We start from the raw sequence: 22,492 nt of genomic DNA, 5'->3' as shown, positions 1-22,492 counted from the left end.
TAGATAAGTAGAGGGAGTCGAGATATGATGCCGAGTACATAGGGAGAGGAGCTAAAACATGAAGAGGGTGGACAGGTGCAAAAGGAAGACATACCTAAATACTTCCTGGATTGGGGGAGGGGGCTGGGGGGGGGCTTTTCATGCAGTACCCACATCAGAAGCAAATAAGGAGCCAACACAGACGCTGGTGGACAAAATAAGAAAGTGAATGTAAATGTGCTTCAAAATCTGTGGAACTGTGCACACATGGCAAGAATTACTCAGAGCTTATGGACAGCAGATGAGGTTGAGTGCCTACATGTGCAAGGCATTGCTCGAAGCACCTGGCACACAACAGTTAAATAAAGTCCTGCTTCATTGAGCTAACAGTCTAGTGGGGGAGACAGATAAATGTATTTGCCAATTATTTAAAAGTGTGATAATTTCACCTGGCTTTTTCCTTTAGACAGAAAAGATGGCCTCCAGCTCACTGCAATCCCCACTATTCCCCATTCCCTACTGTCTTTTTTAAAAATATATATATTTACTTATTTTTGTCTGCATTGGGTCTTCATTGCTGCGCGAGGGCTTTGTCTAGTTGTGGCGAGTGGGGGGCTACTCTTCGTTGCGGTGCGCGGGCTTCTTATTGCCTCTAGAGCTCAGGCTCAGTAATAGTGGCGTACGGGCTTAGTTGCTCCGTGGCACGTGGGATCATCCCGGAACAGGGCTCAAACCCGTGTCCGCTGCATTGGCAGGCGGGTTCTTAACCACTGTGCCACCAGGGAAGCCCTCCCTACTGTCTTATACTCTACTTCACTCAATTATGTTATCTGCCTAAGCCCTGCAGCCTTTCGACTTTGTGACCCCTGCTCGCTAATGTCCCTGAGGTGCTTGTGCCACTTGCCTCTCCTAAAAACGCCAAATGGCTCAAGGAGCATATAAAAGACCCTGTTCTTAGCCGACTCAGAATCGTGGGTTGCCACTTAGTCTAAAGTAAACTTGGGCGGATACATCACCTCACTGAGCTGTCGATGTCCTTAACTCTAAAACGGAGGTAATCTTACCTGTTTTATAGGATTTCTGTGAGGATTAGACTTTGCCTAGTCAGCTCTTACTCTTGCTTTGGATCTCATCCCTAGCTTTACCTCTTCAAAGAAACCTTCCCAGGCCTCCTAAGTCAACTCCCTCTAACATACACAGATTCTAAGCATCATGTACTCGTCGGCAGTACCCGCCGCAGTTACAACTGTACATTAGCTTGTAGATTATTTGATTAACACGTGCCTCTCCCACCAGACTGAAAGCTCGAAAGTGGCAAAGGATGCTGTGTTTTTGGTTCGTTTTCTTTTTCTCACCACCTATCACGATGTCTAGCAAAAAAAAAAAAAAAAAAAAAAAAAGTGACCAAAGAAATGAAATAAAGGAAAGTCAGCTTGTAGACAGCTGTGTAAAGACAACCTCTGGCACGCACAAGCTGCCCAACAGATGCTCATCTAATGCCTCTTGGCTGCTAGAATTTGCATGTCAAGTTTTAACTAAGACTGTCTCTAAGGAAAAAAAGTCACTAAGTTTTATTTTTTTTAATAGTCTATCTACCCGCCAACCCCAGAACAGGGATTTTTGCTTTGTCCACTGATATAAGCCAAATGCCTAAAACTGCCTGGCACCTATTCAGTAAAGGGATGGAGAGAAGGAGAGAGGGATGGGCGGGCACAGTTCTGGGGTTTCATAGAAGTTGAGAGACTGGACAGCTCCTCCTGCCACCACCAGGAGGAAGCTGGGACCTGATCGGAGGAACTCTGAGCCAGAGATGACATCCTCTCCCAACAGTTTTAGCTACACCGACTTCCCCGGTGCCCGAGGCAGTAAGAGCCCCCGAGGCGAAGAGCAGCCCCCGCTGCTCCGCAGGCAACGGATGGAGACATTCACGGATGATGACATTCATCGGTGAGAACAATCACATATGCTCCCCCAGAGGAAGTCTGGGGCTGCACCTTGTCACCCCGAGAGGGCCGCTGTCCCGCCGAGGGTCGCCGCCTACAGTAGCCCTTCCAGCACGAAACATTTCGCAGCGCGTGACGGAACCCTCCGCCAGGCAAACGAGTCCTCACACCACGCGTCAGAAAGGACTTCGCGCCGGCTCCTCAGTAGCGTTCCTCAACCTCACAGACTCTCCCCACCTCCCAGATTCCCCGGCTGACGGAAAACGCCCACTCCCCTTTCTCACACTGTTCCACTGTCTCTTGCAAAGTGCCTGCGGTGCGTCCGTCCGCCCCGGGGAAGAGCCGCCGCAACCCTTCTCATTCCTAAAGTGTCTCAGCAGCGCGTCGGTGCGCTGCGCGCTCTCGCGAGAATCCACCGCGCCGCCCCCTCCCCCTAGCCCCTCGCGGACAAGGAAGCCTCCGCTGAACCCCGCGGCGCGCGGGCGTGAGTGACGCATGCGTGGCCACTGCTCCCAGCGCCCCCCGCGCAGTCTGGGAGCAGAGCGGACGAGGCTGCGAGCGAGGATCCTGCAGCCGCCACCCTACGAAGCGTTGTTTGATCCCCGCGGCTTCTCTTCCCTTAGGGACAGGACCGCTTCGCGGCTTTCCTCAGCGTGTGGAGGTTTCCTGAAGACGGCCCGGGCCACCTTGGGCCAGAAGAGCCGGGCGCTGGCCTCGGATAACGTCGGCCCCCACCAGCCACCCGCAGCGGCCTGGGCGCGCTGCCGTGCCCCAGCCTCGAACCCGGGGCCGGGCGGGGCCTGCGCATCCGGCCCCACCCACTCGGGGGCCTCCCCTTCCCCGGGCCCTTCCCCGGGTGTCTGACACACCCCCTCCCGGCCCGGCTGTCCGCCCCCGCCCTCCTGTCCGCGGTCCCCTTGATTTTCTCCCAGTCCTCTAGCGTTGCTCTTTCCCACATTGCACTAAAAGATGCACCCTGGGAAACCACAACGCGGGGACACATCTTGTTGGGAGAAGAGGCTGAGTTCTTGGACCTTAGGGTACATGTTCACCTTTTGAAGGGCCTAGGATAGATTTGATAATCAGCCTGGGGTACCCTGTTCCTGCTGACACTGCCGTTTTCACTTACCTGCCTTCCCACGCTTCCAAAACCATTAGCAGGGAGCTCTCGAAGGTTTGGTTTCTTCGAGTCTCTTTTGAGCTAGACGTGAGGTTGACCCCCGGGTTGGAGCATGGCTGCATCCCTGGACCCTCAGATCGACGCTCCCCTCGAGGTTGAGGGATGCCTAATAATGAAGGTGGAAAAGGAGCCCGAGTGGGCATCGCAGCCCATTCTGGAAGGATCGGACAGCTCTGAGTCCGAGACTTTTCGCAAGCGTTTCAGGCAATTCTGTTATGAGGATGTGACCGGACCCCATGAAGCTTTCAGTAAACTCTGGGAACTTTGCTGCCGGTGGCTGAAGCCAGAAACGCGTTCCAAGGAACAGATCCTGGAGCTGCTGGTGATTGAGCAGTTTCTCACCATTTTACCCGAGAAGATTCAGGCGTGGGCACAGAAGCAGTGTCCGGAAAGTGGAGAGGAGGCGGTGGCCCTGGTAATACACTTGGAGAAAGAGACTGGAAGACTAAGACAGCAGGTGAGAGGATTTTCCATATTTTTGTATTTAGGAAGAAGGGGGTGGAAAGGAAGATAGGCAAGGGATGCATTGCAGGAAATGCGAATTATGGAAGGATAAATGGTAATAATGAAAGACCTTTAAAGGGAATCTACTCAAAAGGTATCAGAATTTCATATTAAATAGAAAAAAAGCTTTGGTTGAACTATTATCTTGCAAATGACACTAAACATTATGCATCTAAGTATTTGTTTTAAATCTTTGCATAACGTTTCCCCAAAAAATTTTATGAGAGAACAGTACATTATGCTTCACAGGATTTTACTTTTGTAGCTTGATCCTAAAGTGGGCTATTTTGCCCTGCCCCCCATCCAAAAAGAAAAGGAAAGAAAGGACTTTATCAGTTACCCCAGGGCCTCTTGTAATCCTTTAATATTCTAATCCGTGTCTTCTGAAGTGCCCTCAATGTCATCATCCTTGTCACTCTTCTCCATTTTAATTGCTGATTCTTATTTGTCAGTGGCTTTGCATGCTCTTCTAATTGCTTTTCAACAGCTCTTTCAGCAACCTCATGAAATCCTGCAAGATTTGCACTTTCACCTTGCACAGGATTTGTGTAAAGATCTGACTATTAGCAAGTTGCTGTGTTGGTCAGAAATAGACACTAGATGTCGAGATTAATTTTCTAAGTTTTCAGTGCACTAGTGAATTAATTAGTGTTCTGAGAACTTTCACTTCTCTGTGAACCTAATAGATATGAGGACTCAAATAATGTCTAGTCTGATAACAGGGAGGCTCTGTATTTCACTCCTAACAGATTTTCCCCCTCTGTATACTAATAAAGAGCACTCTCCTATTCCCTTATGCCCAGACTCCTGGACAATACTATTAACCTGATTCCCTCAGAGGTCCCATAGGGAATGGAGTGAAATTTTCCTTCCTTCTCACATCTTCTATCTTTCTTTGATATCTTTCTTGGGGGAACTTGGCCCTGATCTAGCCCTCTTTAACTCCCTTTTCCCATTATGGCACTGACTTTATTTCCCAGGTTAGCAGTCCTGTGTACTCAGAGAAGCAAGCCCCACTTGGAGCAGCATGGGAGGTGGCAGACTTTCAGCCACAGCAGGTGGAGACCCAACCCAGAGTGATGTCTCTGGAGGGAGCTGAAAGCCTCCACTCAGGACACCAGGAGCAGCTGAACCAAAAGAGAGAGCTTCAGCCCTTACCCAAGAATGGTAAGAAGAACTCAGAACATGCCCAGTGCAGAGACCATGGCAAATTTGTTTTGTAGCCCTAACACTGTGACTTGTTCAGTGTAGGGTCCCCTCAATACATATTTGAAAGTAAATTGAATATTGAGAGAAAGACTTCATTAGCTTCAAGACTTGGGAATATGTGTGACATAAGTAAATGGGATCTTAAAGATGGAATCTGAGAAAACATAGATTGCCCAGACTGGCCTTAAGGTTTCATAGTGTTATTTAAGAATCTCCATTCTACAATCAGCTTGTGGTTTTTAGTCCTGCTGCATGTATAAGTGTGTGTGTTCTTGGCTGACTGTATGCAACTTGGAAAAACTGTTTGGAAGAGGAAATGAGATTTTTTTTCAAAAAGTGACTGACAGTAAGGCATCACAGAAGTGGCATATGAGAGGGATAAACAGTAAGACTTCATAGAGAAGAGACAACTGGTGTTCGTATCTGCCCTAGACGTTAATGAATCAAGTCAAATACAAGGAAATGAAGACCCTGTCCTTCCCAGTCCACGGTGATCTCTCTGTCCTCTGCAGCATGGTGTCAGGCTTAAAGAGAGGAGTGGAAAGATCACTGAACCTACAGTAAAAAGACATGGGTTTATAGCCTTTCTCTGCCCTCTCCCTGTGTTATCTTGGGCAAGTAATATTAATTAACCTCTGTGTATTAATGCATAGAGATTAAGAAATTAGGCTTTAGAGGTAGACAGTATGCGTTCAAAACCTACCTCTGCCATTCTTTATCTGTGTGGTCTTGGTCAAGTTACTAAACTTCTCAAACTTTCCATTCTGTTATCTGTAAAAGGAAAATACTAAGGTTGTTAGCGTGGATTAAAGGAGGCATCGTAAAAAGGGTCAGTGCATAACAGTGCTCAATAAATGTTAGTTTCCTTTCTCCCTCAATGGCATGATTATTTTTAAACTTCAAATCTGTCTGACTTACAGAACCCTTCATCAAGAGGCAAGATTCACCACTTCGGACCCCACCTCCTTATCCCTCCTGAAATTCATATTATGATAGAATGCATTGCAAATATTAATGGTTTCTGGATTTTTCAGTGTTTGTTCATCAGCATCAAAGTTCCCTTATTCACATGGAATAGATGCTGTCAGTTACTTTACCTGATAAATTCATGGTGTTTCTGGATTTTGCCATCTCAGGTGATAAAGAATTCCTAAAGTAAGATGGTTTGTTCTGTTGAGGTCCTTACTGGGGGTATGGAGGACAGAAAATTTGAGGGATAGATATCTCGGAAAGGTGAATTCCTTCTAAGAGAAGAGATAGGATTTCAGCCATGTGTGCGTAAGGGAATAATGTATTTCCAAGGAAGTGATTCAATTTGATTCCATAGAAAGTGGTAGATCAAGCTTTTGAGTTCTTGGTCACAGTAATATTTATTCTTAAAGTTTTGCTAGATAGTGAATTCTAGAGTGGAAGTTAGACCACAGACTGCCTTATACTATATAAGCTTACATATCTTTCTTCCACCTTTCTGGGGGTATATTTGCCTGTAGTGTTCAGTACTATGTATCTGTATACGCTAACATTTTTTAGGACAGTATTCACTCATAGGGGATTAATTTGTGCTAGAGATGGTGAACTGGTAACACACACCAAATTGGATTGTTTTGTTTCACTTACAAGGAGTTTTTGGTTTGGGGGTTTTGTTTGTTTGTTTTCAGTTCTCAAGGTTTAAGACTTGAGATTGTACATAAAAGTCCTGCTTTCTGGCTTCTGTTGAAAAAGATAGAAGCTCTGGGGCTTCCCTGGTGGTGCAGTGGTTAAGAATCTGCCTGCCAGTGCAGGAGACACGGGTTCCAGCCCTGACCCAGGAAGATCCCACATGCCGCGGAGCAACTAAGCCCGTGCGCCACAACTACTGAGCCTGTGTTCTAGAGCCCGAGGGCCACAACTACTGAGCCCGTGTGTCACAACTACTGAAGTGTGCATGCCTAGAGCCCGTGCTCCACAAGAGAAGCCACCACAGTGAAGAAGCCCACGCACTGCAAAGAAGAGTAGCCCCCGTTCACTGCACCTGGAGAAAGCCTACTCACAGCAACGAAGACCCAACGCAGCCAAAGATAAAATAAATAAAATTAAAAATTTAAAAAAAAAAGTTAGAAGCTCTGTGCCAGGGCAGTAATCTCACAATGAAGCCTCAGCTGGAGCTAAACACTGGGTGTACCCTCTCAGTGGGACGTGTGCTCTCCAGTTCCCCACAGTCCTTACCTCTGCCCTCTCATGATGGCCTTTACCTGCCTACTCCCTAAAAGCATTTGTGTTTGTGAGCCCTGCTTTAGGGTACCGTGGTTTGGGGCATCGTTCTGAACTCATTGAGAAAATGACCAATTTCTATTTGTCGGGTTTTTATACATGCTCATTTCATAAAAGGAGAAGCAGCATGAATAAAATGGCAGAGCCTACAATACTAATTGTTTCTTTCTCTTCTTACAGCTCGGCCTTCTCCCTGGGTTCCTGCTCCTGCTGATGAATGGAACACCATAGAACAGGAAGTAACAGCCACACGACTTCCTGTTGGCTCCCAGGTAAATTGTAATTGTTCTCTCTAGTCTAACTTCCTAGGATATTCAGTCACAATGATCTCCTCAAACTTTTATTCTCCCTCCAAGAGACTTTCCCCCCTTGCTCCTTTTCCAGAGGAGACTGCACCCAGCCATCTGAGTAATGGGGCTCCTGGCTGGATCATCTCTCTTATGATTCTTTATAGTACCTTCTGCTTCGTTTGGCACATAATATACACTTGGTTCTTTGATTTTAATTTTTATTTAGGGCCTTTCTGTGCTTCATCCATGATCATTCATCCTTCAAAAACCCATGTGGTTATCTTGGTAGTCATTGCTGTTAGTATGTTACAGGGACCAGTGAAAGATGTCCACATGGCAAGAGGTTTTTCCTACAAAAAGAGCGTGCGTCAGATTCCTGCTCACAGAGACCTCTACCGGGATATTAGAAAGGAGAGTGTTGGGAACATGGTCTCCCTGGGTAAGGATTCTATCCCTTTTCAAATAAGAGATTTGGGGATTTCTAATATATTCACTTCTACCAATGATAAAATAGTTATGAATGTTATCACTTTAAGGACCTCCATGGGTTGTCTAGTCATTTCTGTGCTCTAGCATACCATGTTCTCATACCTCACTCATTCCTTTCTTCCAATTTATATTATAGATTTTTATATATTCTTATAATTTAGTGATTAAAACATTGGGGAGATTTATATATGATTGTCATATTACTGAAATATCAACTTACCTACATCCACTAGACTAAAAATTCCGTAAAGTCATAAGGTCTTCTTAGGATTTGTTTTTGTTTAACCCATAGTAACCCCAACACTGCGCACAGAGCCTGACATATGGGTGGTGCCCAGCAAATATTCATTGAGTGGATGGAAATCTTATAAACAGAAGGAAAAAAGTAATTTCAATACAACAACCCTGATAGCGTGTTGTGAATTTTTTAAATAGCACAAATTTTTACAGGCACACGTAACCACTGAAGTGCAATTTTACAAGCAAACTTTTGAAGAGCTGTATCATCTGCTTTAACAATAGGGCTAAATATGGTTCATTCATATGTAAGCTACAAGTCAGAGATTACTTACGAATACAATTATAGGCCTAAAATATGCCCCAATACACACTATAGATACTATAAACCTTTGTTGTCTAATAGAGTAGCCGCTAGCTACACGTGGCTATTTAAATTTAAATTTATAAAATTAATTAAAATTAAAGTTTAAAATTCAGTTCCTCAGTGGCAGTAGCTACATTTAAGGTATTCAACAGCTGTATTGGACAGCACAGTTATAGAACATCATCATCAAAGAAAGTTCTGTTGGGGCTTCCCTGGTGGCGCAGTGGTTGGGAGTCCGCCTGCCGATGCAGGGGTCACGGGTTCGTGCCCTGGTCCGGGAAGATCCCACATGCCGCGGAGCGGCTAAGCCCGTGAGCCATGGCCGCTGGGCCTGCGCGTCCGGAGCCTGTGCTCCGCGGCGGGAGAGGCCACAGCAGTGAGAGGCCCGCATACCGCAAAAAAAAAAAAAAAAAAAAAGAAAGTTTGAACAACAATACATACAGACCCTGAAGGACAGAGATTACAAAATAGGCCGTATCAAACTGAATGAATAAAGATAAACTGACAATTGTTTATAATCAGAAAGTAAGTAAAGCAGTTTAAAAAAATGATCAACTTAAGATGACACTGATGACACACTAGTAACAAAGCACTCTTCCCAAAACAGCAGGACCCTTGATTTTATTTTTATTATTTTCTTTTTCTAAAAATTTTTTGGTCACACCACACAGCATGTAGGTCTTAGTTCCCCAAACACGGATCATACTTGTGCTCCCTGCAGTGAAAATGCAGAGTCTTAACCACTGAACCGCCAGGGAAGTCCCAGGACCCTTGATTTTAACTTTTACTTAGGGTCTCTGCACTTCATCACTGATCATCCATCTTTCAAAGACCCGTGTGGTTATCTCAGTAGTCATTGCTGTTAGTGTTGTTACAGGAGCCAGTGAAAGATGGCCCCATGGCAAGTTGCCTACACAATAGCTGTTTCCTAGTGTTGCCATGGATCACACAGCATCCAGACCTAGTAAAATGATGAATTAGAGGTCTTAATAAAATCTACCATGAGTGGGTTAGAGACCATACTATGGACATTCAGATTTAGCCCAGTGCCTCCATGTATAATAATTACATATGGAAAGGCCCAGGCCCAAAGACACTTGGCTTGGTCTTTTATCATAGATTGTAAACTAAAGGCTTATGAGTCTAGCCTACAAACATATTTGGGCCTTGCACAGAGTTTTAATTTAAAATTAGTTTACAAATCTGGATTTCTAGTATCTCTTAAAAAAATCAAACGTCAGGCATAATGGGCCCACCTTCTCTCACAGCAGCCATTGACCACAGCTGAGGGGAGGAGCTCGTGCTAAAATGCCAGGGCTCTCACTCCAGCCACCTCACTCCTTTACTCTGCCTGCCTGGTCCTTGTAGATGTTTGAACTTTCATTGTCCCTGCTTCTCTCATGTGAACGTGAAGAGCAAATCTCCATCCCCAGGGCTCTTGCAGCAAGGATTTGATTTGATGCTGCCTCCCTAGGAGAATTCTGCGAAGCTCCTATGTGTGTTTTCTATAGAAGGAAACTAAATGTTATTATATACTTATTAGGCATTGGACACTTTACAGATGATCCTTTATTTAATATTCCCAGCACCTTGTTGAATAGATTATATTATTTCTTAGGAAACTGAGGCTCAGAGAGATTAAGAAACTTCCCCTGGTCAGAAAGTAAAGTAAGTGGTGGAGCTCGGATTCCAATTTAAGACATGTTGATCTCGACCGTATTGTAAAGTAAAAAATTAAGTTACTTTCCTATTCTTACGTCTCTTTCCCATTAACTTCGCCTGAATGTCTCCAAAAGTTCTTGGCTTCTCATCTCCCATAGCCCTAGTGTGTGTATGTGTGTGTTGAGTCGGGGAGTGAGGGGATGTGGGGAGCAGATGTAAGCACACTTTGTACGTAACGAATGCTGGTTCATAGGAGCATGCTGTGAACCTAACACAGTGTCAGAGACTGAGAGGGAATTGAAGGTAATGAAATACGTGTTTCTTACCCTTAAAAGTTTTCCTTTAAGAACTAGTTGGGGAAGGAAGTGGTACATATATGAGAAGTGAAACAGTAGTCTGAGTTAGAAGATGATTGTGCCAAATAACTCGTGTAAGAAACTAGTGTGCATGATCGTGGTTGAGGAAGACTTTAGAGAAGGAACTGAACAATACCTTTAAAGGATAGGTGTGAACAAGTGTTCCAGGAGAGTATACTACAGCAGGAGATTGGGGCATGCAGTGATGATCTCTCTAGCATGAAATATGTTTCTCTTACTCTAGGAGACACAGTGTCTACAGCTAACAAGATGGCACAGTTGGAGCAAAGAAAGGAGCCATGGACAATAGGTCTACAATCCCCCAATAAGAGGAATGTCCTACGAAACAACTATATCAAGGAAAAGTCAGTTCATGCTGTTCAGACCCCTGCAAGGAATGCAGGGAAAACACGGAGAGAGCAGCAGCAGTGGGGTTTGGAAGATGAAAAAATAGCAGGCGTGCATTGGAGTTACGAGGAAACTAAGACTTTTCTTGCAATTCTCAAAGAGTCTCGCTTTTATGAAACACTTCAGGCCTGTCCCCGAAACAGCCAAGTATATGGTGCTGTAGCTGAATGGTTGCGAGAATGCGGCTTCCTCCGAACACCAGAGCAGTGTCGGACCAAGTTCAAAAGTCTGCAGAAGAGTTATCGAAAAGTGAGAAATGGCCATGTTCTAGAACCCTGTGCCTTCTTTGAGGACATGGATGTTTTGTTGAACCCTGCAGCTCATACTTCATCCACGGATAAGCCAAAGGAGATTCTGTCTCTCCCCAGACTAAAGAGAATTGGTATCAATGCTAAAGAACAGATCAATTTGGTGGAGGAGGAAGAAGCTGCAGAAGAATCTGATGGTGATGAAGTGGGTGTTGAGTTTATCCAGAAGTCTGAGCTTCGTGGTGCTCCTGTCTTATTTCAAAACCTGAGTGGTAAGAATGGTGCTTTTTTTTTTCTGGTTTGAAAATGGATGATGTGGTCTTGTGGAAAACGGAGTAGACCAGAAGTGACCAAACCCAGGGAATTCTGTCACACACACCTTGCCAGTCATCACTGAATTGGCCATGTAACTGAAAGTACTCCCAGGTGTTTTGTTACTCCCAGTGCAGTCTGAGTAACAGCCATGAAGGGTTCTTTTTTGGGTTAGAGCACAGCATGAATTTTGAGTATTTGGGGTCTGTGGAAGGAAGACAAATGGAGTCCAGGGTTCTAAGGATCTAACATTATCTGAGAATTGTTACAATGCAGTCAATTGTATTAGATTGTAACAGTTAAGGATACATAATTACACTATCAAGGATAGTCCATAAAGGAATGTGTAACTAACAAAAAAAAAGAATTAAAAGAAATTCAAAGAGAAGACAAGAAAGGAAAAGAATCACAAAGTAGATGGATTAAATGGAAATAAATCAGTAAGATGATAGATGTAAATCCAAATATATCATTAATTACAAATTTAAAAGTCTAAGGTTATCAGGTATATTTTTTAAAACTATATTGCTTACAAGAGATACTTTTTTTTTTTTGGAGCAGAGGAAGGCTTATTGCAGGGCCAAAACAAGGAGAATGGGTGGCTTATGCTAAAAAACCCAGAACCACAAGCGATACATCTTAAACAATATTCAGAGATATTGAAATTAAAAGGATAAAAAAAAAGATACTATGCAAAAGAAAGATGGTGTTGAAATTTGGGGCCTGGGACATGCAGAACTAAACCACCAGTCAGTAGCTATGTGACAGCTGACATACCATTAACTACTTTGTGCTTCAATTTTCTGTCTAAAATATGGCTAAGAATATGAGGGTAGTTGTTAGTGTTAAATGAGATAATGTAGATGAAGGCATTCTGCAGACACTAAAATGCAATAAAACATTGCCTGGTGTCACAGTTATTAGTAATGTTTCTGTACTCCATTTTATGAAAAGATGATAATTTCTTAGGTAGAATGGAAAAATAAACCAGGCTGGGAGATCTGAGACTGTACTCATGATTGTACCTATTCAAAACAAACAGATCTCAGGAAAAAGATGGGAAAATGCATTATACAGGTATTCATCATTCTGGAAATCCACAGACATGAGGGTAGGTGGTTTCAAATATGGAATCCAATGATATGACTGAAAGAGACCACCCAGTAAGGTAGAGGACAGAAAAGACTTTCCTGACTTTCCTACTACAGATTATAAAACACCCAAAAAGCATGTTTAACAAACTGTCTTCAGACATATCCTGAAAAGCTTAATTCTGCTGTAAAAGCAGGACATCTGCCTGTCTTACAGATGGTTTCATCTCTCAGAGTTGAGGACTCAGTAACATCAAAAACTACTCTGGACATAGTTCTGCTGTTCAAAGAAGACGGGCCAAAGAAACGATAGGGAATTTGGGGGAAAAGTTCCTGCTGGGTGTCCTAGCCCATTATTCCTAACAGTTTTTAAAAGACAGACAGCTAAATCCTTAATAACCTTAGCAATGGCAGATTTGGGGGGCTGCATTTTTATTCTACCAAGTCAACTTTGAGATCAGTTCATTAATTTTAAAATCCTATTGGGATTTTGACTTTATAGATTCATTTGACAATTAATATCTGTACAACTTGAATCTTCCTATCCAGAAACATAGTGTCTCTCCATTCTTTCTAGTTCTTTTATGTCTTTCAATATAATATTATAGTTATTTTATGTAGACCTTCTCATTTCTTGCAAAGCTTATTCCCAGGCATGTAATAGTTCCAGGGAATGGGATTTGTTTTCTTGTACTTCTTATATTTTGTAATGTATAGAGGTTTCAGACATCTTATATCTTTGAACTTTATCCTTGAATGGCAGGTGTGCACTGGGGCTACGAGGAAACCAAGACTTTCCTTGACATCCTCCGTGAGACTCGGTTTTATGAAGCATTGCAAGCCTGTCATCGGAAGAGCAAGTTGTATGGGGCCGTGGCTGAACAGCTGCGAGAGTGTGGCTTCCTCCGGACACCGGAACAGTGCCGGACCAAGTTCAAAAGCCTTCAGAAGAGTTACCGCAAAGTGAAAAATGGTCACGTGCTAGAGTCCTGTGCATTCTACAAGGAGATGGATGCCTTGATAAACTCTCGGGCATCTGCCCCTCCCACTAGCACCCCAGAGGAAGCCCCATCACCCTCAATTCAAGAAAGAGAGGACATTGAGATTGAACCCCAGGAACCTACGGGCTGGGAACCTGAGGAGGACTCACAGGAGGCAATAGTTGAAGATTCCAGCAGTGAAAGACTGAGTGAGGAGGAAATTGTACAAGAGCCAGAATTCCAGGGACCTCCAGGTTTACTGCAAAGCCCGAGTGGTAAGGATCATGCGGGGCTGTGGTCTAAAGAAGAAGGAGGTGGGATTTACTGACAGATCAGAAGCTGGCACATAGTCTGTTCATTAAGCAGATATTCGTGTGTCCTGTGCCATTTGAGGAGAAGGGGGAGGTATCGATGAATAAAACAGAGTCCCTGTTCTTATGGTGCTTCTGTTCAAGGGAGGAACTTGGACTCTCGTGATTTGGTTTTTGGGATCTCAGCCTCTGTTTTTGTGTGTATGGGGCAGATAATGTTTAATATCTCCTAGAAATATTGTGGGGAAGAAGAACTTGGAATTATACGTGAGAAAAACTCAGATCAAGGAGGTGTGTCAGTAAGCTCAAAACAGAAATGTCTCAGTTATGTGTGATGTGCATGAGAAAAAGGATTGGCAGAGACAAAAAGACTTTATTCTGGTACTGAGCTCCACCTGCGGGTTTCCCGCTGACCGCTGGATGCCCTCACAGGCATCTCACCAGCAGCCCAGGCTTAAAATTTTCAAAATTAAAATCAGCATCTTCCTTCCCACACTATGGCTCTTCCCTGTGTCCTCCCACAGGTCATCCAGACTTAAAAGATAGAGATTTTTTGGATGCCTTCTCTCTCATTGTTTACATCCAGGCAGAGTATATGTTTTTTCAACTGTTGTAGAACTTCCATCTGCCCCCCTCTTTAGTTACCATAACCATTACCCTAGTTTAGCGTTTCTCTGTCTCTTGCCTAAACTATTGTAAAAGTCTCCAAACCAGTTTTCTCCATTAGACTTGTATTAAGGTTCCACAACCATCCTTAATCTGAGTTTGTCTTTCTAACCTTACCTGTTATTATTTTCCTTCCTGTACTCTATGCTTATTCAAAACAAACATTAGAAAAGGACGTTCACACATATGCTCTCTGGTAGTATTTATACAGGAATTTGTATTTGTGTGGGAATGAAAGCTGAAATTATTAACTCTGTAACTGGAACTGTTAAAGTTGATAACTTTGGAAACAAAGTCCTTCTCTTGTGAATCTTGTTTTTTAAGGTGAGCTCCAGACCTGTCATCAAATTATCAGGCTCTGTCTGAGGCAACTACTAGGCTGTAACTTCCTCCAAATCCCAGAACAATGTTGGACCCAGTCAGAGTGCCTCAGAAGATGACATTGTTAGGGCTTTTGACCTAAGTCAGTGGATTCATTGATGGCTGCCCTCCTCTTCCAACCCAGGGCACAGCCAGCCCACTTGGGACTGAGGGATGTTGGCAGTTTCAGCTCAATATGTGGAAGGAAAGTAACGTTGAAATTAGCAAGTAGAAACAAGACAGTACAGCAAAATGCATAAGATGGGTTTGAGAATCACGCAAGCCTGGATTGGGCCTAAGTTACACAGTTTGTGAACTATTTATGGATCAAATAATATGATGTCTGAATCTACTTCAAAATAATCCAGGTAGAGGGAGCAGAGTGTGTGTGGGAATAGAGATGAAACAAGATTGGCCAGGAGTAGATCATTGGGTAAGTGGTTCATGGAAGTTCAGTCTACATACTGTTCTCTACTTTTCTATGTTTAAATTTTCCATAATAAAAAGTTAATACAAAAACCACACAGTTAATAAGTGACCAGGATGGAATCATAACCAGAGCTGTCTGATTCCAAAGCCTGTGTCTTCACCACATCATGCTCTCTGTTCAGAAAACTTCTCGGCAAAGCTGGGATCCAAGATGTACTGTGGGATGTAGATGAAAGAGTGGGGAGAAGATAATTCTGGTTTGTCGAGCAGTGAGAATTAAGATTTGAGTTAGTGTGGTCTGCGTGTGAGACTGCCAGAACAACAAAGTGACAGCAACATTTGAGAAGAAAGAAATACTCTTGGACAGAGTATGACTAGAAGTTGATGAGCTTAGAAGTCCACTGAGGAATTTGGACTTGATCATTAGGATCTAAACACTAATGAAGTGTAGCATACTTTCATATAGATGAGAAATTTTGAAAGCAGGATGAATTGTAGTGGAATTTCAGGGAGATAAACTAAGTTGCTCCCATGTTAATCAGGATACAGATTGGGGATAATGGCTTGGATTATAAGTAAATTCTGAAAACATTTCCAAAGGCCTACTTTGTGCTGGGTATTATTGGCTATTTGTGGAACTGAAAGAAAATAAGGCCCAGTGAATCAGGAAAGAGTCCCCACGCCTGAGGCCAGTGAAGCACACAGGGATCCTAACAGACAAGGCCTGTAGGGCATGTTGTTTATGTTGATACATGACTGGTCTGAAATGTTTATTGTCTTTTTTTTCAGATTTTGAAATTGGAAGTAGTATCAAGGAGGATGCAACACAGGTAATATATAAGGACATGGAGCAGCATAGGGCATTAATAGAAAAGTCTAAAAGGGTTGTTTCTCAGAATGCTGATCCAGGTAAATATTGTAAAAGGGAATGCATCTCAGGAAGACAATGGGAAAACCTTCAAGGAGTCAGACAGGGAAAACTGATGTCTCAGCCTAGAGATTTAGGGAAAGCTGTCATGCATCAGAGGCCTTTCATGGGGAAAAGGCCCTACCGACTTCTCAAATATGGAGAAAGCTTTGGAAGGAGCGCACGCCTCATGTGCCGGATGACCCACCAGAAGGAAAATCCTTATAAGTGTAGTGTCTGTGGGAAGTGCTTTGGTAGAAGCAGGAGTCTAATCAGACACCAAAGAATCCACACAGGAGAAAAACCTTTTAAATGTCTTGACTGCGGGAAAAGCTTTAACGACTCCTCAAACTTCGGTGCCCACCAGAGAATCCACACAGGAGAGAAGCCCTACAGATGTGGAGAGTGTGGGAAATGCTTCAGTCAGAGCTCGAGTCTCATTATACATCAGAGAACCCACACTGGAGAGAAGCCCTACCAGTGTGGAGAGTGTGGGAAAAGCTTTACCAACAGTTCTCATTTCAGTGCCCACAGGAGAGTCCACACTGGTGAGAATCCCTACAAATGTGTGGATTGTGAGAAGAGTTTCAATAACTGTACGAGATTTCGAGAACATCGGCGAGTACACACTGGAGAGAAGCCCTACGGGTGCGTCCAGTGTGGCAAACGTTTCAGTAAGAGTTCTGTTCTCACTAAACATCGGGAGGTTCACGTGAGAGAAAAGCTTCTGCCATACCCTCCAGCGCTCTACGCCCCAGAGAACCCACACAAGGGAAAGACTGATGAATTCAGGCAAACTGTTTGATGACGATCTCTTCTCTTCCTAAATGTCCCCTTAGCCATTTTACCCTAATCTCACTCTTGGAAGCAATCTTTTCTTAGCTATAAAGTGTAATTCCCAAGATAAGGTTGAGAATATAAATAAAGACTTGGATCGTGTCCTCACCTCTGCCTCTAACTTGATCAGTCTGTTCCTCTCCTTCTATGTGTCTCAACGTTTCCTTTAATAAAGTGAAGAAGGTACAGCGTCTGAGTGCAGAATGGGATTCTCTTCAGAATGTCGAGGCCACTGCCATGGGATCGCTAACCCAGCAGCATCCAAGACCCTTCAGTGTTTGGGAGAGTTGTTATCAAGGAGATCTAAAATGCTCCAAGTTTTTTTCATTCTCCACCACATGCAATCCCGGATGCAATTTGATCACAGAGTTTCCTGTTTGGGTAGAGAACCACATCAGATCCATCTTGGTTTTGAAGATATTCACAAAAGGAGATTGAAGATTTTATAGTTTCCGTCAGAAGTCTGTTGCAGTGTACCTTTTTTGTGTCAAGAAGTTGATCTAAGTAGCTAAGATAGAATCCCTGTATTGTCACTGAAATAATGCCTTGCCCTCCATAGAGATGAGAAGCAACTGATCACCCATCGTCCTTTGTAGACTAACCTTTTCTGTACCTGAAGACTGAAAGCCTCTTGGCTGCTGTTTCTCCAGCCTATAAGTAATCCAGTTCCTGTTACTGTTTCTCCTAAGTCCTACACTTACCTCTTAATTGTTCTGGGTGCCCTTGTCTGACTCTTCTGAACTACCATGCCCTCCTCAGATTGAATAGCGTGCATGCTCATGGTGTGTCTCATTAGAGTAGAATTTCAGACACATTCTAGTTCTGAATGTGTGGCTTCTCTGGTTTTTATCTAGAATATGACTGATATGTTGGCATATTTTATGCCTCACAACCCCACACTTCAGTATAATATTGTATAATTTTAGATAGTTTTCTAAAACTCTAAGGAGATAGGGAAGGAAGTGAGGTAGAGACCTGAAACATTCAATATTTATAAGATCAGTTGGACTCCTTAGACCTGCTTTAGATCAGATAGCCACCTTGGTCCAGACCAACACTCCAGAGCTGCTTGTTAAGTTTACCATTCTCTTTTCTGAGGCTTCTAGTCCCTGTTCATGTGGTCATAAACCTCTCTGTAGAACCCTGAGTAATTTATACAGCTCTATACCTCAATGAGTGAAGGTGGAAATATTTACTGAAACTTCCAGTCCAGAACACTTTTCATTTTCCACATTTACCAGTTGGTCTGAAAGATGTCTTTCACAACCCCCAGCACTGGCCCGACAAATATTGAAGAAAGAGTTCAGGTGGGCAGATAGTTAGTTCACTTATGGACGTTGCAAACCAGGGATTTGGTCATCCAAAACTGTTAACTCCAGGATGAGGCCAGTGGCATGTATACCCTTAAGATGAAGGTAACCTCGGGGGGCTTTGCTTTGGGGAGGGAGAAGTCATAAGTTTAGTGGAAAGATAACCAGAGTCAGGGATGTAGATCATTTTTTTTTATCTTATCTCTCCTTTCCTTTGTCAGATGCTCTCTTATTTGAAGACATCTGAGTATGTTTGAATCTTTTGAAACTTATTCAACAAAGTACCAAGTAGGGTAGGCAATGTAGAAAGAAATCCAACTTCCGGTGCCAGAATCGGGTGTGGCCTGTTGGAAGGCAGGTGACTCAGGTAAACGTTGATAAATGTTTCGTACGTTTGTTAGGAATGTTAGGATTGTTCACATCTCAGTAGGTTGATTTTCCTCTGTGTTGTCTGAATTATAGACTTCTAATGGTAAGTGCAGCTTCATGTTGGTAGTGTGCCGAGCACAGTGAGGTGTGTGTGGTGCCAGTGGGCGTGTGCTTGTATCGTGTCGATGTTCTGGAATTCTAACTCTAAAGACGATGCACATTAATAGAAATCACCGCTTAGTAATAGGTACGCAGGATTGATCATTATATCGAAGCATGATTCAGAAAAGTAGATGATTTACTCAAACATTTATTAAGCACTGTTATGTGTAAGGCCATGTTCTAGGCACAGTGAGGGATATGAAAATGAAAATAGGCATGGTGTCTGTGCTCAAGGAACTTGCAGTATGATGGAAGAAGTACTGCAGCAAAAGGTAATGTCAATTATGTTCATGTCAATTACGGAACATAATCAGTTTACTAATGAAGAAATCACCTTCACTTGCAAAAAGAGTTTTTCTAATTGCCTAAAATCATATTCTCTACCTCTGTCGCTTCAGTTTCCCCAGTGGCAGGAAAGGCTCAAGAACCATTCCTTCTCCAGTGGAATAAACTGATACTGTCTGTCATATGTCTGGGGTCAAGCTAAGGTGAAATTTGGGTTCCCTTACCTTTTCCCAGTCGTAAGTGGACTATTTGAACTTGTATTAAATTAACTTCCTGGACTTTGCTTCTGAAGAAATAGAAAGTCCTACCCACCATCTTAGACCAAGGCAGTTTGTATTTTATCTTTTTTTAAGGTGGAGCATGAAAGTCAAAATGAACAGTCATACTCTGATTACTGTGTCTCATTTCACATAAATTGCCTTTATGAAGATCTGTAGGGGAAGGTTTCTTCCTAGGTCTCAGTACCAGAGAAAGCTCTGATCCCAAAGCAAAAAAAAATTTACCTTACAAGCACTGATTTTTTTTTTTAAACAACTTAACTGCTTTTCTTTCTTCTGGCTGCTGGAACAAAGAAACTTACAAAAACAGAACTTACAACTCACCTCAACCAACTACTTAAACCTATATTTATCTAATACTGTATTTTTTCTTTAAAAATTACCCCAAGTCCTATTTTTTTAAAGTGGTGCAAACAAGTAGGCATTTTATTCTCTGACCTCTTACCTGAGGCACTTTGGAACCTGGTTGTATCCCTGCATAGGCTTATTTTGTTACTTCCACAAATGCCGTGATTCTTACTGGCATTTTTATTATACACATACAACCTACTTTATTCATCTGGAAGGAAACCTTAGTTTTTTTAAAGAGGAAAACTTCACACTATGCTTAAACAGTTCAGGGCAGCCTGCACATAGAATGAGCATTAGACAAGAAGCCAAAAGACAGGTGTCATTCTTGTCGCTACCACTTTCTGAGTGTTGCTGGACCAATCAGCCTCTCTCTGGGCCTGATATCCTTATCTGAAGAGAAGTTGAGCATGATTGCCAAGACCGCTCTGGCTGTGATGTTTTGTGAGGCTATGGGGCATCATGTAGAGAGGAAGAGATTATAAGACCAGGCCACTGCCCTGGCTCGCCACCACGGGCAGCATTTCGGGCCGCACTGAATCCACCCCATACTTTAGCAAGAGGATGCTGTGAGCAGTCCAGGAGCTTGCTCAGTGAGGAGAAAGGACAAATCACTCATGGTCAACCGCAGGCAGCCCCTGAGTCACCTCGATAGGCAGTGGCAGATAGCTGCAGTGGAGAAAGCCTATTTTGTGAGCTCTGGTGCCCAGTGACAGGCACGGTTCAACTCTGAGGGAGCTGGGGCATCCCCAAATGCAAGGAGCGCCTGAGTGACTTGTGTAGTGATAAGCTTTTACCTTTGAATGCATTCCAAGTATAAATGTATGTCTACTCATTGTTTTGTGTTAATGTTCACTTAGATGTCTTCTTGAAAACCTGTATGTGAAATAAATGTCTAAAATAAATGACTCCCATTGGTTTTTGCCATAATTTGAAGGCTGTCTTCTATTAAGGAAAAAGAGAACTTATCTAAGGGGTAATAAAAGCTGATCCTCGTAGCTCAAGAGAATTTCAGTTTCTTTCCAGCCCACTGGTCTCCCCGCAGCTAGCAGGGACCTCTTGGGAGTCCACGGCTATTCCTGTGCTGCAGTCCTCTGACAGCTGTCACTGCCATTGTCCCAGGAAATGTTTGGCTCTACTTCTAGAGTGGAGTTAGTCTTGGAGGCACACACTGCGTGTGTTCTTGGGGGGGCACTCAACCACAGCCTCTGCTGCAGGAACAAGTCTTGACATGCTTTCCCCAGGTACGGTGGTGCCTTTGGTTTACTATTTGATTTAAAGAGCCCCAGTGGCTTCCACTTAGCCCTTCTTCCCATAACAACTCCAACTCCATGGGTCAGTGTAGAGATTTTGTCACTTGCCGAGGATGTATTTCCAACTATACTCTTAGAAACTGTAAGAAGAACCATAGGATGGATTTAGAGCCAGTTCACCTAGACATGAGGTAGATTCCAGACAAAGTGTATCTCTCACCTGGACTTCATAAGCAACCAACTGCAATAGCGCCCAAGGTTCTCAAGAATTAGAACTGCTCAGGGTCAGTATCTGAGAGTCCCTCTACATCCTCTATATTTTCCTTGAGTAAATGGCCACAACCTTTTTAGAGGAAACAAAGACAAAGGCTCAGAATAGGGACTTCCCTGGTGGTCCAGTGGTTAAGAATCCGTCTTGCAATGCAGGGGATGCCAGTTTGATCCCTGGTCAGAGAACCAAGATCCCACATGCCACAGGACTACTGAGCCCACATGCCACAACTAGAGAGAAGCCCGCGCACCGCAATGAAAGACCTTGTGTGCCACAACTAAGACTGAATGCAGCCAAAAACTAATAAATAAATATTAAAAAGAAAAAAAGAGGCTCAGTATATTCATGTGTGTTGTTACATCAGAATCCTTCCACAAGACTACCTGATCTTCATTCGTTTATAGAGATTTAAGTCTGTGAACTGACCCACGTCTGGGAGTTAGATGAGAGACTTTATCTTTTTTTTTTTTTTTTTTTTTTTTGCGGGCCTCTCACTGTTGTGGCCTCTCCCGTTGCGGAGCACAGGCTCTGGACGCGCAGGCTCAGCGGCCATGGCTCACGGGCCCAGCCGCTCCGCGGCATGTGGGATCTTCCCGGATCAGGGAACGAACCCGTGTCCCCTGCATCGGCAGGCGGACTCTCAACCACTGTGCCACCAGGGAAGCCCGAGATGAGAGACTTTAAATCTCTAAGGGGAAAAAGTCTCTAAGGCTACAAATTTTCAATTCCTATAAACCAGTTAAGGCAATTAGATTTTAAGGGAGGAGAACGAATGCTTTGTGTTTCAAACACCAAAAGGAACAGAGCTAGTCACAACCTCCAAACTCCATGGTGGGTCCAGGGACTCGGAGGGGAAGCAATGGTTTTGGGTCCCAAGCAATGGTTTTGGGTCCCCTCCTAGGGGTGGAGGTAAACTTGGGTGATGTGGGTCAATTTTGGATTCTACTCTGTAGGGTCAGAATGAATTTGAGAGTCATTAGGATCCGCCTATGCCATTCTTTCAGTCAACAAGTACTCACAGTTCGTTCTATACAGCAGTGAGCCAAATAATGTGGAATCACAAAGAGGAACTAACATCGATCTTCCTCTTGAGAGCTTGTGGTCTAGAAATTGACATGAAGAGCAGGACTTGAAATCCAGTTGCAAGTTAGGAGTGAGAAGAGTCATCATACACGTCCTTCTGTCCCCCTCTTCATGGGGG

General features: G+C 43.6%; 1 protein-coding gene across 1 annotated transcript; it reads left to right on the top strand.

Moving 5' to 3' along the window:
- Positions 1–2,076: 2,076 nt before the first annotated feature.
- ZKSCAN2 (zinc finger with KRAB and SCAN domains 2) lies at positions 2,077–20,672 on the top strand. The gene is made up of 7 exons (XM_059036959.2): positions 2,077–3,559; positions 4,587–4,773; positions 7,246–7,337; positions 7,668–7,794; positions 10,711–11,394; positions 13,289–13,780; positions 16,061–20,672. Exons 1-7 carry the CDS (start codon positions 3,155–3,157, stop codon positions 16,981–16,983), a joined length of 2,910 nt encoding a protein of 969 aa, XP_058892942.1. The 5' UTR covers positions 2,077–3,154; the 3' UTR covers positions 16,984–20,672.
- Positions 20,673–22,492: the final 1,820 nt, after the last annotated feature.

The sequence above is a fragment of the Kogia breviceps genome, chromosome 14 (genome assembly GCF_026419965.1).
Source record: "Kogia breviceps isolate mKogBre1 chromosome 14, mKogBre1 haplotype 1, whole genome shotgun sequence".
NCBI classification, from domain to species: Eukaryota; Metazoa; Chordata; class Mammalia; order Artiodactyla; family Physeteridae; genus Kogia; species Kogia breviceps.
The sequence above is the reverse complement of the archived record's forward strand: the minus strand, read 5'-3'. Positions and strand labels throughout refer to the sequence as shown.